Below are 18,652 nucleotides of genomic sequence, written 5' to 3'. Positions count from 1 at the left end.
GTGCGCTGTAATGGCGTATTGCAATTTCGCTTCTACCTAGGCGTATGACTTATTGCAATTAAGCTCTATAAGGTGTGTGTCCTAGCCGCGTATATTGCTGGCAGTCAGAGAAAATCAGGATCAGAGAGATTCAAAAGATACAATAAAAAAAATCAGACAAGTGGCTGGAATTGCGTCCTTTGAAACTGACATCGGTTTAACACAAATGCGAATGTGGGACACGAAATCCTTGATGTCACAATATTTGGACGTTTTGACAGTACAGCACAATGTTCAAGTCAGACTTTGTATAAAGGCGACGAGGGTGGGCAGTCAAGACTCAGGAGCAGGACTCCAGTGTAAATCATGCCCTCTCAGTTGTTCCTATGCACCCTGTGTGCTCTAGGCCTTTGGGTCCTTCTGCTGCCTACCGAAGCGAAGCACAAGACACCGAGTGAACTCCCAGATGCTTTCGAGGTAAGTGCGGACCGGTGCAACGTTAAAGGGCAGGCGCTGTTTCTGCCCAACCTCGTTGTAAAGCACGGGAACTCTGCTAGAGCAGTGACATGCAACGAGAGCACTTTGATTATCAAGCATGTTAACCAGATATTGCAGGGCGCTAGCGAAAATGGGGATGCAGGCGTAGGAAGCGGAAAAACCGGTCGACTGGCATCGAACTCTTTACACGGTTCTTAAAGCTCCACTCGTGCTGCTCAGAAAATGGAAAGCATGCAAGGGGTATCGATGCTCACAAGCACGCTCAGTTTGGTTTGTTTAATTTGGTTTTACGTCCCAAACCTACTCAGGCTAAGAGGGACGCATTTTTTCAGGACTCCGGAATTTTTCGCCCACCTGGGGTTGTTTAATGTGCAAGTTAAAAAACAAGTGCAAAAATTGAGTCTGTACGCAAATACACTGTTGTGTAGAACATATACCAGAACGCCTTGCATCCTCTCTTCATAATGATAGAGTAGCCGCAGAGAAGAAAACAGAAACGATAAAATGCTAAATTATTTGATATGAGTCTTAAATGGCACTGGAGAAACCTGGAATGCCGCGAATACCTACCAGCTTTAAGGAGGCCATGCGGCAAAGACAGGAGCCAGCCTCTAGGCTGCGACTCTACGAGTCTCAGAAGCTTTTTACCTGGTCACTCAGAGATATGAAATATAGCAATACACAGGCTGAAGCACAGCAATTTTATGCACGGGAGTGGAAACAGCCAATTCGTACAAGGGATGCGTCTTGAGACGATCCCATTCTCAGCTTGCGGTAAAGAATTCTTTCCATTCCAAAGCGATAGCGTTAACGGCCACGTGTCGCAGAAAAGCCGCCATTTTCATCGATGCCCTTCGTTCTCACTGAAGATTCCAGGGAAAGTCTCCAGAGATGCAACCCATGTGACGGGTGATTCAACTAGGTGACGTGATCTTGTGGCTTCATTACAAGCTCCTACCCATCCAGTTGTAGGCAAACTGCCCAGTGAGGCAAGTGGCACTGAAATGAATGATCGGTGGCGACACTTGCTCAGGAAGGGCACCCTTGGTCTCACAAGCCCCACTAGCGGCAACAACTGCTACCGCTGTTTAGCTTTGCGCCGCTGCGGCAGGAGTGGCATGATAACTTCCAGAGATGTATGTATGAACATGAAGCGCTTTTCTTTGTCTGCGACCAATCGCGCGGCCAAAGCACAGCCGCAAGTAGAAGAGGTGCACAAAGACTGCGGCAGGCTGATGCTAGTGCACGGCAGTTTTGTTCGCGGCTTGACACATGTCGGTGTTATTCTTCCATCGCACCCGGTACATAAACCCACAAATTTTTTGTAAGGAATGGCCAGTTACGTCATAGAGCCATTAACCCATTGACACTATCACGTCATTCGCTCAAGGTGGAGCTTCTGTTTCTTCTCTTTTCTGTATTTGCTACGATGAACCTGGGCTTGACAAAGTGTTCCGCGCTCACAGCGAGAAAAGGTGTGTTTTTTTGGCAGCGGAGAAAAATTCCAACAATTTCTGATCGCGTAAATTCTCAGCAAACTATTTCTCTGGCTATAGCCCATCTTCAACTCTGGTTTTCAAGCAATACGGCAATCGAAATGAAATTCGCAGCAACATAAACTAGAGCAGTTGAAAAGGATAGATTGAAAGGTTATATCTGACATTGACCATTCGAGTGACGTAACCCACCGTTGCTTGCGAAGCAGAGCGGCGAGCCAACCTTCACAACAAAGAGCGAGCGCTGGAGATTCCGAGGGAGAGAAGCATCTCAAGCAATTTTACTGTATGTTTTTTTTTTCTCAAACAGCGATCAACAATGATCAGAGACTTATTTCACGTGCAGCCCATCCTTCACAAAAAGAGTATAAGTTACCCGGCCCTGAGTTGCTTTAACCCAGTACCAGAATATTTTTGTCAGGCCGTAAAGTAGTTTATACAGCTGAAAAGGAATATAACAGCCTTAGAGCTAAAAGAATCTCATATAAGTTTGGCAATCCTGCGCTCTTCCTTTCCTACTAAAAATATTGCAGTAATCATTGTCTAATCTTTAAAATAGTTACAGACATGTCAGCACACTGGTTACAGTTGTTATGCAAGCCCTTCTATTGGTTACCTTTCGTTGATGACGCAGGCATTTGATGCGTTTCCTCTGGTGATCGCCATTTTCGACGAAGATATGGACGGAGATCTCGACTGCGTAAAATCCGTTCGGACAGACTTCGACAAGGAGTCCAAAAAAGCGACCTATGTGTGGGTGCTCAAAGGGCAGAATGGACAACCAGGGTGAGTGTCAGATGATAGGGATAAAGCTGTGATAGGGATATGCTACTACACCCATTACAGTTTAAATAGCTATTGTTCAAAAAAGTGCTCCTTTCATGAATGCAAGTACAGAATTTCAAACTTGACGTGCGTTGCAGAAAGAGAGTCTTTGCTGCAAATATGTAACACAATATCCGAGGAATGTGGTTTAAGTTATAAGCCCGACTTCCTGTTTGTTTTTTCTTTGGCAGTCGTGACTATTCGATGCGAGTGATGGAAGAACTTAAAAAAAAAGCTTTTGATATGAAGCGGTAGAATAAACTATTAGCTTCAAGATTTCCGTAGCAATACGTTACAATACTCCCATAAAAATTTTTCTCGAGGACTCCTCGACATACATCGGTTCCTGCCTTTTCCACTACTCACTAGACTCCAACGAAACTGGGAGAAGTTGAAAAGTTTCCTTCCTGAACGGTGTGTTTTTTAGCTGTGATGTCTGAACAACGTCTACAAGTAATAAGTTGCAGATGTTGTGTTTCTGAAGGCTTGTGCAGCCTCTTTCAAAGTATCGGTAGGACGTCAGGCACCTTCATAATCCTCTATCATATAGGCGTGCGCATTTCCATTTGTCACGTCTCCAAATTGGTGGCGATGATTTCTCGCTATATTCTGTAACCTCGCTTTTTCTCTTCAATATCAATGGCGCGTAGGTGCAAAGCTGACAAACGTTTTCGTTGCCTATTCATATTTCCTTTCACTGAAGGGAAAAGACTACCTTTGAAGTCACGTCACGAAGTAATGCGGTGAACAAGTTTTATTTACACACATTCCAGAAGTATATGCGAAATACTGTACCATGTAGTACGCTCTAGGCAATTATATTTTTGCTCTGATTGCAATTTGTACTGTCGTTTCAGGACCAACATTACTTATCATTTGAAGCCTGGTGCTACGCCGGATAAGGCCGACTACCTTTTGAACGACTGTAAGCACTAAGTTTGAACCACCCACTTTTAAAGAGAGTGTGCACTCGATCTTCAACTTTTGCAGGGTATCGGTGGGCGATGGCTAAAAATATGCCACATGCTTAAACAAAATAAGGCGCAACATAGACGACCTGAACAACCAAATGGCAAACCGTAACTCCTCATGTCATTTTTTTTTCTCTTTTATGTCGTGCCTTATTCTAATCAAGCATGTAGCACAACTGGCCGATCGGCATGCCATGTTCGTACAAATTGCAGGCTTCGCTTAAGCAGTGATTTTTTTTAATAGCGTACAGATGTAGCACGTTTTTGAGCTAGTGCCCTGTGGGCCTACGATACCTGCTCGTTGTTTCAACGGCTCTGTGCTCCTGCATTTTTCGTGTCACGAACGACAGTTCCGCCTCCGGACATTTGATATCAGCTCGTTTGCTCCATCGAGCTCAAGCGTGGTTTTACTTGCCGAAAATACGCTCCACGGCAGAGCGATATGTGGCCAGTGGCACGCAGTGCAGGTTCCACAAACACCCTACCTCCACTCCACCTGGCCTACTTCACCCTGTGACGCCTCCGAGCACTCCACGCGAGCAAGTTGGAATTGTTCTGCTTGGACCTTTTCCCAAATCTCCGCATGGCAATCGCTGTATCGTGGTCTGTGTGGACTACCTGACCCGTTATTGTGAAACGGCTGCTCTACCATCGCTTACCGCGCATCAAGGCTCGCAATTCCTTTTGAACTGTGTCTTCTTACTACATGGACAAACGCTAATGGTAATCAGTGACCAAGGCCGCAAATTCACGCCCTGCATCGTTCAAGGGCTGCTACGTTTGCGCATGGTTGCCTAGAGGCGCTCAAATTCATATCACGCACAGACAAACAGTTCGATGGAGCGCAGAAACAGAAGACACCAACGTTACTGCCATGTATATATACTTTGACAATAAGAACTGGGACACCATACAGCCCTTCATGAATAGCCGCCTCTCATGAAACGACTGGATACAGTCCATTCTACCTCTGGTACGCTCGCCCACCAGGCTACACCCTGGACACCATTCTACAATTTCTACCAGTGACAAACTTTGTATCACCTAGATCCTGTCTTTGGCTGAAAAAGCTTGTCGGATTGCGCGCCTGTGAACTATTGCTTCACAAAAGCGTTTCAAGAACCGCTACGATAGCCACCATCGGCGTGTTATCTACGCTCTGATACGTTTCGAGGTAGCAGAATCTCACCGCTGCCACCAGTTGATATGTTTTGCCGGGCTAGTAGCCTGTTCCACCAGGCATCGGGTGCAGGACCACCGCCGCAGTGCCGAAGGAGGAAGGAACGTGGGCCGGAGACGGGGAGTAGGGGAAATGAAGGAAAAACTGTATTTACATATTTACATGATTATTTACAAAAAGAGACAAACACGGTAAAAGCTGAGAAGTCTCAGGGAAACGTTGAGGGAATCGCTCAGGGAGTCGCTCCGGGAATTGCTCCTCGATCAACGTGTCGAGCGCTTTTAAATAGACCCTCCCGAGATCTTCCCGCCTTTTCCGACCAATCGTAGGGACTTCGTCCGGGTGCTCCAAGGTCGTTCACCGCTTCGTCGTCTTCCTGGGCTGAGGCCCCTGGATACTCGGAAGTGGCCCGTCAGGCCAGGTGGATTCCGTATATTGTAGTTTCGGGAAACAATTGGCTAGGCTTGAGACCGCCGGTTTCCCTGGGTCGGTGCTTGTCGCTGTTGCAAAAGCGCCCATATCTTGTTTCGAGGAAACGCGAAGGGCGAACACCTGCAGCGTCGTCACCTCGCTTCATCCGCTGAGGCCCTTGGACACTCTGAAGTGTCCAGAAGGGCGTGTTGTCGGGCTAGTCGTTTCTGGCCAGCTGGATTCCATATCTTGTTTCAAGGAAATGCCCCAAAGTCGAACAGCTACAGCGTCGTCACCCCGCTGTTGACAAAAGAGCGAGGCGCGGTTGAATGGCAGACGCTCGTCTCCGCAGGTGGCAGCAGGCGTTGAGACATGTCACCCTGACAGATGCACGCACAAAGTCGCAGGGTCAATACTGCTGCGTTGTGTGCCGTTTAAGGGGAACTCCGGAAAACACGTCGTGGCATTTAGGCAGAAGTGGTGGTACGTGGAATCCAGGAGTCGAATGCGTCCCTCGTGTTCGGTTCCACCTGTCAGGAGGTTGCATGGGAGCGCGTGCATGAAGAAAGACCACTTTCGCAGAACCACACACTGCCTCTAGGAGTAGCCTAGGTGGATACAGGTGTGTCGGGAACACACAAAGAGAGTTAGGGGGGGGGGGGGGGTAGAAAGACAACAGCACGTCGTCCGCCCGAAGAGGTCTCGCAGTGGTCGCAGCCAGCGCTGCTGCGCGCAGAGACCTGGAGTTGTGTCCGTTCGGCTTTTGGTCACAGCTCGGCCCAAAGGTTCTTCTTGCTTTGTTGATAACTGTAACCGTCTCAACCAGCAAGGTACAAAGCCCAACAAGCAGAAAGCGCCAAACCGACTTCAAGACCTGCCAAGCTGTCTTCGGTCAACAAAGCCTCTGTCGAGTAAATGAGCTGCCGCGTGAAATTTACGTCCTCCTCCGAAAGTTTCCAAGTTTGACCAAACCAGAATACACAGAGCCTGTTTAGCCAAAAGAGAAAAATTTCCTAAGTTTTTTTTTTTTTTTTTGGGGGGGGGGGGTGACGTAGCACGGTTTATGTCACAGAAAGCCACCTCCCGTGAGAGCATAAAGAGAAGGTGGAGATGCTGAACACACATACAAACAGACAAAAAAATGATTCCCGCTAAAGCAAAAAAAAATATACAAATTTTGCCTAGCGGATTAACGTCTGTGGAGTCAGGAAAGGGCACTACACGGGAAAGCTTCGGCTGAGGCCATCAGCGTTGCCATTTTCTCGCCCTATTCAGCAACGCATGTGAGCTGAATGTTCCCGCAACGCCAAGCTCCGAAATTTCGCTCTCATGTCGCATAGGAGAGTGTAATGAACAAAAGACAACATTAAACTCAATATGAGATTATGCCTCGTATCCGCCCCTTGCGCGGCCGCGGTCCGACAGCTGCTTTAGCAGATTATACATTACATAATGCTAGGAATTTCAGCTTGCATTTCTGTACAGGAGAGTTAAATGAACAAAAGAAACAAGCATTCAACTCAAGACGGGATTATTTCTCAAATCCGCCTACAAACAGCGTTCTGACTCAAGGAATGTACTGATTCCTGTTCTTCAGCCGCCCCCTGCGCGGCCGCGGTCCGATAGCTGCTCTAGCAGGCGCAAAATGACACAAAGCTAGGAACTTTAGCTTGGGACCCTGCGCTGTTCCTCGTCCAAGTATCGCGGTTCTGAAGTTTCTCTGGCGCTTAGAAAGCAGAACGCGAGACGGGAACGAACGAGTGCGAATGCCGTACCAGCGTATCCGTCTCTCTCGGATTGGGTTCGCGCGTTGCATCCCCTTAGCTTGTGTTCCCTTCATGCGGCGCGTGCGAAGTCTTGAGCGCTGAGGTGCCAAATTGGGGCGGTTAAACGGCTGTTCGGTTTTTCGTGCAGTACTCAACATGAGCCGCACTTTCCCCTTCATTAACATTCCCCGTTTGGCCACCTCTATACGCTGCCGCTCTCTGGAAACCCTGGCTTTTGGTTTGCGTGGCGCGTCACTAGGAATCGCGGAACCGTCACAGGTAAAGTCGCTGGCGTTCGCCTCATCATCAGTTTCTAAAAGTGCCTGCTCTAGCTCACAACCCTGAGAATTTATCAGGCTTACTGGGTCATGTTTGCCCTCGTCAACTACGTGCTCTGCTAGCGCTGCGAATTCTGGAGCTTTCGGAATGGTGAGGACCTGCGCAGCATTATCTGCAAAACTAAGGCCCTTTTCTTTGGGCAGCATATCCGAGCGATTTGAGAAAATCGAGGGCTGCTGCTTAGGCAGGTTTTGGGAGACGGCTGCTTCGGTCAGACGCACCCCGAGCGGGCTTTCGATCGCGACGCGGGCAGTAAGTTGGTCGTGTTGGATACCTTTCCTATCCTTATACTGGCGGTATAGGCGGCCAGAACGGAGCTGGAAAGGTATGTTCTTCTGTGACACACCTATGTCACTTTGGTGACTCAAGTTGCGTAGAGATTGCTCTTTCTCTTGCTCAGCGGTGAACGTTTCTCTGTCCACACGAAGGAGTTCGAGAAAGCCATCTGAGTTGGGCAACACTAGATTCGTATTCAATTCCTCACCTAGCCCTAGCTCATCACTGGCGCCTGCTTCGGAAGACTCACTATAGCCTTCACTACTATCGGTACTCTTTACCCCTGTGCTAGAAGTAAGTCTTGGGCTGGTTCTTCATTAGGTATCGCGGAGCCGTCACGGGTTAAGTCGCCGGCGTTCGTCTCATCGTCAGTTTTTACTAGAGCTTGCTCTGGCTCATCACCGTGAGAATTTACAGGCTTCGGGCTTATAGATTCGGGTTTGCCCTCTTCAACTACGTGCTCTGCTGGCGCTGCGAATTCACGAGCCTTCGAAATGGTAAGGACCTGCGCAGCGTTATCTCCAAAACTAAGGCCCTTTTCTTTGGGCAGCATATCCAAGCGATTTGAGAAAATCGAGGGATGCTGCTTAGGCAGGTTTTGGGAGACGGCTGCCTCGGTCAGACGCACCCCGAGCGGGCTCTAGATCGCGACGCGGGCAATGGGCAAAGACACGCAGTTTTCATTCCCGATTTTAATTTCTTTTCGCGCCGAAACCTCCTGATTTAATGTCGAATTCCTCTCGGCGCGCTTCGCCTCTAAAATTTGTTGCAACTCCAAACGCTTTAGAGCAAGTTCTTTTTCTGACCTGTCAGCCTCCTTCTTAGCGGCTTCCTTGAGGTAAAGGCGTTCTTTTTCTATCCTGTCAGCCTCCTCCTTAGCGGCTTCCTTGCGGTAAAAGCGTTCTTTTTCAACCCTTTCGGCCTCCTCCTTGCGCTCTTTTCCAACCCTGTCGGCCTCCTCCTTAACGGCTTCCTTGCGGTAAAGGCGTTCTTTTTCAACCCTGACGGCCTCCTCGTTGCGTTCTTTTTCAACCCTCTCGACCTCCTCCTTAGCATTCCTGATCCTCTCTTGAATGATCTCCCAGGTCTCCAAAATTCCGTCACCCTCAGCCCCACATTCCTTAATAGCCTCAATCAGCTGCGGTATTCGGTGACTTTTCCTGGCCTCAATACCCAGCTCTTCACACAGCAAAATCAACTCTGGCTTCTTTAGCTTGCTCAAATCCATGGCAATTCTCGAACGAGGACTTTCAAAAATAAGCTGCTACGTGAAATGCTTAAGCGAGCACGTGCAAAAAATCAATCTACAGGTAGTGAAAAATTTCCAGAGATATCAGCCTGGCAGATTCTTAAAGAAAGTCAAGCGCTCACCACTGCTGAAGCCAGGACCAAGCTTGGAAGATCCCGCCGCTGCCAACCAGTTGATACGTTTCGAGGTAGCAGAACCCCACCGCTGCCACCAGTTGATATGTTTTGCCGGGCTAGTAGCGTGTTCCACCAGGCATCGGGTCCAGGAGCACCGCCGCAGTGCCGAAGGAGGAAGGAACGTGGGCCGGAGACGGGGAGTAGGGGAAATGAAGGAAAAACTGTATTTACATATTTACACGATTATTTACAAAAAGAGACAAACATGGTAAAAGCTGAGAAGTCTCAGGGAAACGTTGAGGGAATCGCTCAGGGAGTCGCTCCGGGAATTGCTCCTCGATGAACGTGTCGAGCGCTTTTAAATAGACCCTCCCGAGACCTTCCCGCCTTTTCCGTCCAATCGTAGGGACTTCGTCCGGGTGCTCCAAGGTTCACCGTTCACCGCTTCGTCGTCTTCCTCGGCTGAGGCCCCTGGATACTCGGAAGTGGCCCGTCAGGCCAGGTGGAATCCGTGTCTTGTAGTTTCGGGAAACAATTGGCTAGGCTTGAGACCGCCGGTTTCCCTGGGTCGGTTCTTGTCGCTGTTGCAGAAGCGCACATATCTTGTTTCAAGGAAACGCCAAGGGAGAACACCTGCAGCGTCGTCACCTCGCTTCATACGCTGAGGCCCTTGGATACTCTGAAATGACCAGAAGGGCGTGTTGTCGGGCTAGTCGTTTCTGGCCAGGTGGATTCCATATCTTGTTCCAAGGAAATGCCCCAAAGGCGAACACCTGCAGCGTCGTCACCCCGCTGTTGACAAAAGAGCGAGGCGCGGTTGAATGGCAGACGCTCGTCTCCGCAGGTGGCAGCAGGCGTTGAGACATGTCACCCTGACAGATGTACACACAAAGTCGCAGGGTCAATACTGCTGCGTTGTGTGCCATTTAAGGGGAACTCCGGAAAACACGTCGTGGCATTTAGGCAGAAGTGGTGGTACGTGGAATCCAGGAGTCGAATGCGTCCCTCGTGTTCGGTTCCAGCTGTCAGGAGGTTGCATGGGAGCGCGTGCATGAAGAAAGACCACTTTCGCAGAACCACACACTGCCTCTGGGAATGGCCTAGGTGGATACAGGTGTGTCGGAAACACACAGAGATAGTTAGGGGGGGGGGGGGGGGGGTAGAAACACAACAGCTCCTGGTGATATGGTCTGGCTTTTACACCCAGACAGGCGCCGCGGCTTGCACCAAAAGCTACTGGCCCATTACGATGGCTTTTACGTGTCTTTGGTCAGGATTAGTGACATCGCATATCAGATTGCGCAAATCACCGCAAATGGTCGCCGTTCCGCGAAAACTGAACTGTCTCGTGTCGCACATCTGCAGCCGTGCCACTCTCGGCACATAACGTAACACGCCCAGCGGGCTTCGGCTGCGCAGGGGGAAAATGTCACGGACGAGTGAATACAAGAGAGTAGAAGTGAAAAACAGGTGGAAGTAGGGCTCGGGGGACGCTCTCAGGAGCTGCCTTGTTACGCCTGTTGCGCCTGACGTCAAACAACCTTGAGTAAAGGCTTTGCGTCCATAACAATATATTTACCGAACACATTATTTCAGGAAGCACCAGCCTTTATAGAGATTACATTAAGGTAGCATATCTCAGCCAGGCTACGAAAAATTCCTTTACTCTGATGGTCGATGAGCTTAAGCATTAGGCACTACGTTCAAAGTCGCTATAATAAGGCCTGTTTCGACGGCCAGATCAGTGAGAGGGAATGCAACTGATCCTCAGGATGGATTTAAGAGCGCTCTTATTTTCAACCACCTACAGCTGATGGCCCCTGGAGGACTGTCAATTTCCTTTACTCGGATTACAAAGAATGCGTCGTGGTTGATATGCCGTACAAGGACACAGAACGTAAGTGACGACACTGAAATTGTACAACGCTCAACATTTGACACGTATCGCCATGTTCTCTACTGTCATGACCGTAGTAGCGCGCTCAATTTTGCTTACGGCTCAGTTATCCTCTCATAAAACTTTATGTTGCCGCTTATGAACAGGCATGCTATGAATGAAAATTAGGGTGCGCGTGCTCCCGTGTGAGTTATTTTACTTTATTTGGAGATTCACATGAATGCAGAAAGCCATAACGCAGTAGCAGAGCTGGTTAAAGAGACATAAGGTTTGCAGGGACGTAACAAAGCACCAAATCGTTGTAAACAATGAAATGAAGTGAAAACCGTAGGTTAACTGTGTTTAATGGTTAGACTTAAGGTTTGCCAGGGCAAAGTAGTGACACGCACAATTAAATTTAAAAAAACAAAGCTCTGTGTATGTCCACCGATGTGTGCAAACACCATCACCATAATATTCTTTTCTTTCACAACAGAGTGCGCGCTGTGGGTGACACCCCAAGTCAAGGATGACGTGCCACAGAGGTGCACAGACAAGTTCCAGGAGATCTGTGACTTCGGAGTCCTAGCTTACGACAAGGACAGCTGCGGTGAAATATAGAAAGTGAATATGCCTTGCAAGTCTACGGGGCCACGTGGATGACTTTTGATTGATATCTCACTCTGCGGAATTACCACGAATAAACGAAGTGGTGAGACTGATTTCGACGTCTTGGTATTGGCGTCAACTGAAATTAATTTAACTGAACTAAAATTTATAAAGGTGATTACGTAAGTCCTTCACTATGGCTCGTTGAGGAGAGGTAAAAGAATATAGCGAGGAGCCTCGTCAGAAAATAATGCTCTGAGAATGGTTGACTCTGCGCGTGTTAATATCTTAATATCTCCAGGATATTACGGTTAATACCTCTAATCGGTCAACAAAACATATTTTAACACAACATATCAGGCAACAGGTCCCGCTAATATTCGCGGCATATGCAGCATGCACAACGCTCCAGTTTATACTTGAAAGTTATCCTCTGAGAAGAAATTGGAAGTGGTACTTGTGTGTGTTGTTTCTCCCGTTGGTCCGTGTGTGCGAGCCTTATTGCCTTACTTGGGGAAAGTGCCCTCTTGAAACGTTCATCCGAACTCAACGAAATAGATGGCACAACCCTCTAGCCCTGCACTGCTTGCGTAATTCTTGTTGACAGCGCTCCAGCGGCGACGCCCTTTCCTGCCTAAAATTAGAATCCTCATCGCAGCTTCCAACGTTTAGAGGCATCGCTTGTTCTGAAATACAGCCGCACAGACCAGCCAGCAAAGTGGATGCAAGCAGGAGGCCCGCAAACCATAGACTGCTTTCGGATCTCCGTTTTTGTTGGACTTTTCACACTGCTCGATTGCTATTCTCAAGGGTAACGCACCCTGTACATGAGCGGTTAACATACTGTGACGCAGAAAGAAGAAGTGTATCTTGTAAAGCAAGAAAAATTATAAACTTGGGAGAGTTGGAAGTTCCTTTCAGGCCAGGCTCAGGCCACATTTCAATAAATTAGCTCTTCTCGAACGCCGAACAAGGACGTCTTTTTGGTAGCGATGTGCTGTACGGCGTTTTGCTATATATGTGATAACCCGGTAGCGAAATTAAAGAATACGAAAGACGTTTCTCCGCTATACTACCTCGAGCAGCTTAGGCTGTAGTTCAGCAAGGCTCTTACTAAGTTTTTTCAATGTATCGCGATGTTGGATGCAGACCCGAGTAGGCTCTTTCACAGTAACGTGTCGAATTTTGGGCGCATTTTTTTCTGACATAGCTGGTCTCCACTTCCGAAGGCAGCAGTTTATTTGCACGCAGGCTATCCTGGCTTCCTCTATTTATTAAAATTTTCATCGCAAATGGCAAGCCTGCCACACAATGCTTATTTGCCGCTATGGCAGTTTGTTGTTGTTGTTTACGATAAAACTATGCCCCAAACATAAACCATTTGTGAGCTTCAACATAATATCCCAAAGCTTTAATTTCTCACAGTACACCCATAACAGGCACACCGTGTGTCATACTGCAGGCAATACAATTCTATCAATCATTTGAGAGAAAAAAGCATAACTTTGTATTCTTTGCCTGGAACGACTTCTGACAAAGCGCTTTTAAGAATGACTGCGAGCATTAATTTCAATCTATCACACTACAAGAAAGGGCGCGCTGTAGCTAGCAAACGACGGTGAAGGTTTGTGAACTTCGCACAGTTTAACGCAACCACTTGTGTGCGGGCGGGAGGTAGCAGCATACCATGTCGGATTTAAGAACTAAACTTTTCTCGCAGGGCTAAGTTATTTATATGTGAGATTCTATGCTACAAAGCGGTATGATTTCAATGCCTTCTGGACGCGGTGGGTGAACATTCCCGAGTTCATTTACAGTCGAACCTCTTAGTGACGAAGTCGAGGGGGTCCCGATTATTTACTTATAGTCGTAACTTCGTTTTAGCCCTAGTTTACCGATATTCTAATGGGAATTGTCATTACTTCGTTATATCCATTATTTTCTTGGAAACCGCTTCGTTATAACGGGTTTTGTCTGTAATACAATTAAAAGGAATGCATTATTGTGGCTTTTTCGTTAGACGAAAGGAAATGTAATAGATCAACTTGAGTCGTATGGCGCCCAGTTGTATTATCCTGTGATCGAATGACGTACAGCACCCAGCTGTATCTTATTGTGAGAACGAAAGTTTGTTCTGAAGCTTGCCTTCATCAACCCTGCGTATGCTGTAAGCCTAGTGCGTGTCTAATGGATGCAAAAGGACCGTAAAGATCAGTTGGTTTAATGCAAAGGTGATGTATACGAGCTCCCCGTGTCATGCTGAGAATGGTGTGTAGGCTACATTGGTCGCTGCATTAATGATTTCCTTCGAGAACACAAACGCAAAGAAGACGGAACGAACAAGACGGGGTGCTTGTACTACATTTCTTCACATGCAAACCTCAATGTAAGCCTTCCTGCCAGAAGCGCTTTCTAAACGAAAGGAACAAAGACAGGCAGGTGTCAAGAGAGATCACCGATGCTGAAAAAATGCCTGGCCTAGGGAGCGGTTTTGTCCCCTCTCCATCGGTCTACCTACCTTACATGGAGCTTGCCTACTTCCTATACCTCTAAAATTATAGCAAATCATTTTATATTGCTACAGCAGAGCATTAAACACAAATGCGCATATTCTAAGTAAACTGTTAGAAGTTGTGTATGTTTTTTCTGTCAGTCTGTCTTTGGCGTCCCATGTTTTGATGCTCTATAGGGCCTACTTTTTTGCCTCAACTTCAACTTCACTTACTTTGGGCGAATTGCGAATCTTCATTCAGTCGTCGCTAGCACTCGCCTTCGCAGCGACGTTCAGGAGGTTGTATTTGCGAATAGTGCACCGGGTGACCTCCTCCTTTGCTTCGGCAGCAAGAGGCAGAGTCACTGCGCTTTGACAAGGCACGCTTCACCATAGCCTGAAACTATTAAAAGAGCATGACTTTTGACCACGTGCATCGGTCGTACATTCCACCAATAGCTAGCGTTGTAATTGTGGCCAACAGTATAAAATGGCTCCAACAGCAAAACTAAGTGTCAATCGATCCCGTTCGGCAAAGCCAATGGAGCATCTGTCATGACATGCAACAGGTCTCCGTTCCAGCAATAAGAAAGGAATGCACAACACTCTGCCTTCCTCAACCTGCATTTACGCGCTGAAGGACTTTGCGGCTCCCGACTGCTATTGCAGGATATTGTGTCGTGTCCGAGATTTTTTCCAAACGTGGTGCCTGACTTCGCCAGAATTTTTTACGCTGGTGAATTATGTCCCATTGTGCTCTTGTCCCATTGTCAGGGGAGAAAGGCGCGGTGTGCTCACGCCGGGTTATGGCCGAAGGTGTGCATGTTTTGAAGGTAGCTCAAGGATAGGTGGCAAATTTTTAAAAACTTATCACGCTTTCAGCGCAGGCTCGACAAATTATCAATACCAACAACTCTCGTTAGCAAAACTGAAACTTTTACGTTTTCTCAAATATAGTATTCGTCTCAACTAAGAAGGAAAAATCAGGTCTTCCACATGATTTCTGTTTCGGAAAGTCAAGACGTTTTTAAGAGATAAATTAGGGTACAGATAAGCAGATAACAGGGGATGTCAATCACACATAACACCCGAGGTAAAACAAATCTGTAAAAATAACGGAAATGTTTGTACGTTAAAATAAAATAAATGGCTGCATCACAAAGCGTAGTACGTGGCTTGCAACATAATGGTTGATGAGGCCAAGTACCCGTGGAAATATGGGTTTCAAGGTTTGCGTGAATAAATACTGTTATTTTTTCGCTGAAGCTGAAAACGTTTCATTGATATTATCTGTCGAAAAGAAACCTATTTCAAGGAAAAGAATATGCACTTTACATTTAAAGTGTTGTTCCCAGCGGCCACATAAGGAACCACAACGTTAAGCGAGCTTCCAAATTTTTTGTCTGATGTGATCCTTCCAAACTATACGCAAATAATCGCAAAAGATGGAAGTTTCATAAAAGCTTCTCTATGCGGTAGCAGGTGCTACGTACGACAATAGCAGCAGCGGAGCATAAAACACTGCGTTCTCCAGAAGTCGTTGCGCGTAGTAAGTTTCTGCACTTACCAATGACTGCTTTCCAAATCTGCTGTTCTTTCGTTATTTTTCTCTATTCTCTCTACAGGTATACCTGGGTTTGCTCATATACAATTGTGTTGGATTATTGCCAGCGAGAATTTTTTAGGGGAGTGATTGTCGGTCCGTATAAGTACTTTGTGTTAGGACTGTGAGGTTACTTTTGTTGTCAAAATTGGCACGTTGTTATCAAGCAAAGATCAGAAATTCCGCTTCAGAAGTTCAACATGCAGATCGCCTCTGGTCTCCTCTGGGCAAAAAATGCCAGGGAAGGTAAAGAGTCAAGGCGAATATCTGCCTTTAAGTTGTCGAACAAAGCGCCGATCATTTCGATGCGATAAGGTACTATAGTGAAAACCACATTACAGTCAAAGCGCCTCATCACAATCTTTCCCATACCGTTGCAAGATACCAACTTGCAACAGAGAACAAGGCTGAAATGCAAGAAATGCAGAGTGTACCTTCATACTGATGAAGACGAATGCCTCCAGATTGTTTTGGCCAGTTTTAAAAGGACTGACCACGTACTACCAGTATACACGTATGTGTACACACTTATTTTTCTGAAAAGTAAAGTTGAGCTAAGCTAGTTTCTTCTTTTAATGCTTTCGTTTTGACCTCACTACTGCATATAAGCAGTAAAAGTTTGATTTGCCCAAGCATATGCAGCATTTGAAAGAAATGGCTAAGAGTTACGGATTAAGAACTAGAAAGGCCGAAATGAATGTTGCCTTAATAGCAGCTGGATTTTGACAGACAGGTTTACCGAGCCTGTGGATTGCTTTTTTTTTTCTGCGATACATGCTTCTATTTTGTTCGTGCTTATTGAGGGCACGCGATATTACTTTCAATTTCTGTGCTATTGCAATCCTAATAAATATCTATCCTATAGCGCTGCTAGCTGGCGATAAAAATAAAATTGGCAGTAGTTTAGCTCTGGTTAAATCTGGAGGATTGCGAAAGCAACGAGGAGAGAGAGAGAGGCGATGGAGAGCGCGCGGCAGCGGTGGCGTCCCCGGCCCGCTAGCTATGCGCCGCTACTGAGCATGCGCAACTGGCGAGCGCGGCGGTGGCACCTCTGAGTCACCCACGCAGCGACGGCGGCGGCGCGCCAGCTGTGCGCCGTGTGACGTCACTGCTCCTCGCGCATGCGCAGTATGGCATTTCCTCGGCTCTGCGAAATGGCTCGGCGACTAGGGTAGTGTTGTTTTCGCAACAATATTTATTTTCATTTTGAGTTCCCACGCCAGCAAATATCTGTCTTAGACAGCGAAGCATGCAGTCGAATACATGGCGCATGTAAGCTATTTACAAGAAAAATAAAAGATATATATATGTTTTTTACAGGCCCGAAAATAAAAAGAACCATGCTTGGGGCCGGTGCTGCCAAACTAGTTGGCGAACACGTTATCTTCGATAAGCTATTGGGACATTTGGCTGAATGCTTGTTTGTACTATCAGCAAGGATTCTTACACGAACACGACAACTGAGTCACGAAATGTAAAATAATAATATTTTAGCCAGAGCAAACTCAATACCAGCTCAGGTTCTTTTAACTTCGAAGGCACGAAAGCTCTTCTTCAGAAGTGTTAATCAACCTCCCTTGCATTTCCTCTCCAGGAGCTAATATGATGGTGTTTTTGTGATGTCACCTCAGTTTTCTTTTTCGCCTGTCGTTCATTGCTGATAGTACAGGAGTACTAAGTCGAGCACATCACAAAACTTCGGGTAACGTCGTTATCTGATTGCGATGCGCCCGAGAGTGTTCACACAGACCTGCCTCATCGCCCGCCTTCAGACTGGGAATCGACCATCGTCAGATGGTGTCTGTTTGGAACGAAAAATAACTCTTCAAAAATTTAATAACATAGCTCCCGGTTTGAACACTTCACCTCAGAGTTTTGTGCAGCAGAGTGAGAGGCTGCGAGCGTGCGGCGACAGCTTCCACAAGTGGGTCGCTGTCTGAAGAGCGAGGAAGAACGACATATATTTGTGGAATCCATCCCCTCGTTTTCGTTTAGGTGGAAGAATTTTTTAGATGGAGTGAAGGGAAAAGTTTGGCGTTGCGAATGTCAGCTCACGACGTAATTCAAGCAATATTAGTAAGTGTGTGCCGCAGGTCACAGCCGTACAGCATGTCCTCTGACTGCTGAGTCGCGAGTTTGTTTATTCTTGGTACGTCAGGGTATTCTTGGCAGGTAAATACTTTGTCGAATAGCTTATTTGTTCGCGCCGCCGCTGGTTCGACACCCAGTCGCGATAATCTTCACTTCCTTTCGGCCGGTATCTGAGCGGCTTCAGACACACCTCACCTTTGTCAGGATTGCTAGTGGAATAGTGCTTTCACACAAAAACGTAGTTACTGTCGGCGCTGTGGCCAAACAAACTTTGCTTACATCGTGCCGAAACATTTGCGCTTCCTGAAGTCTTGCAGGCTAAGCAAGCTGTTCTGTGCACGTAACAGCCAGTGACAGTTGATATTCAATCGGCCGCAAGGCTGACGTTTGCTCGTGACTTGACAGCACTCAAACATCTGCGAGTAAATTGCCTAAGCGGTACCTGAATACACCAGATCGAAAACACCTGCTACATAGATACTTAAACATGCTTTGTATTCGCGGTTCAGGAAACTACATGGCACACAGAGAACTTCACGTGCACTCCACGTGCAGTGTCGCCAGCATGGGGAAGCCAGAGTAAAACATATAGCGGGCATGATCACATGTGTGGTAAAACAGTACAGGTGGCTAAAGTCAAGGAAGCAAATTTCAGCAACAAAAATTGGGGGAAAAGTACGAGAGTGTCAGGGTCCAGACTAAAATGTTACTTTGTTTCATGATTCAGCTTAATGAAAGTAAAATAGAAAAAATATACAGGGGACCTCATTGGACGTTTATACGCGGTCTGGACGTGCCGGTTACGAAAAAGAAGAACAAACGGGGAGCGTCATACGATTGAAACGCCAGGTGTTTCATAAACCTAAAAGCTGCGTG

At 47.0% G+C, this 18,652-nt stretch overlaps 1 protein-coding gene across 1 annotated transcript; it reads left to right on the top strand.

Moving 5' to 3' along the window:
• Positions 1-345: 345 nt before the first annotated feature.
• LOC149342095 (uncharacterized) lies at positions 346-11,603 on the top strand. The gene is made up of 5 exons (XM_089542089.1): positions 346-456; positions 2,608-2,759; positions 3,656-3,723; positions 10,917-11,003; positions 11,479-11,603. Exons 1-5 carry the CDS (start codon positions 346-348, stop codon positions 11,601-11,603), a joined length of 543 nt encoding a protein of 180 aa, XP_089398215.1.
• The last annotated feature ends 7,049 nt before the right edge of the window (positions 11,604-18,652 follow it).

This window comes from Amblyomma mixtum, chromosome 5 (genome assembly GCF_055824585.1).
Source record: "Amblyomma mixtum isolate Tamu chromosome 5, ASM5582458v1, whole genome shotgun sequence".
NCBI lineage: Eukaryota > Metazoa > Arthropoda > Arachnida > Ixodida > Ixodidae > Amblyomma > Amblyomma mixtum.
Note: the sequence above shows the minus strand (reverse complement) of the source record. Positions and strands in the feature narration are given on the sequence as shown.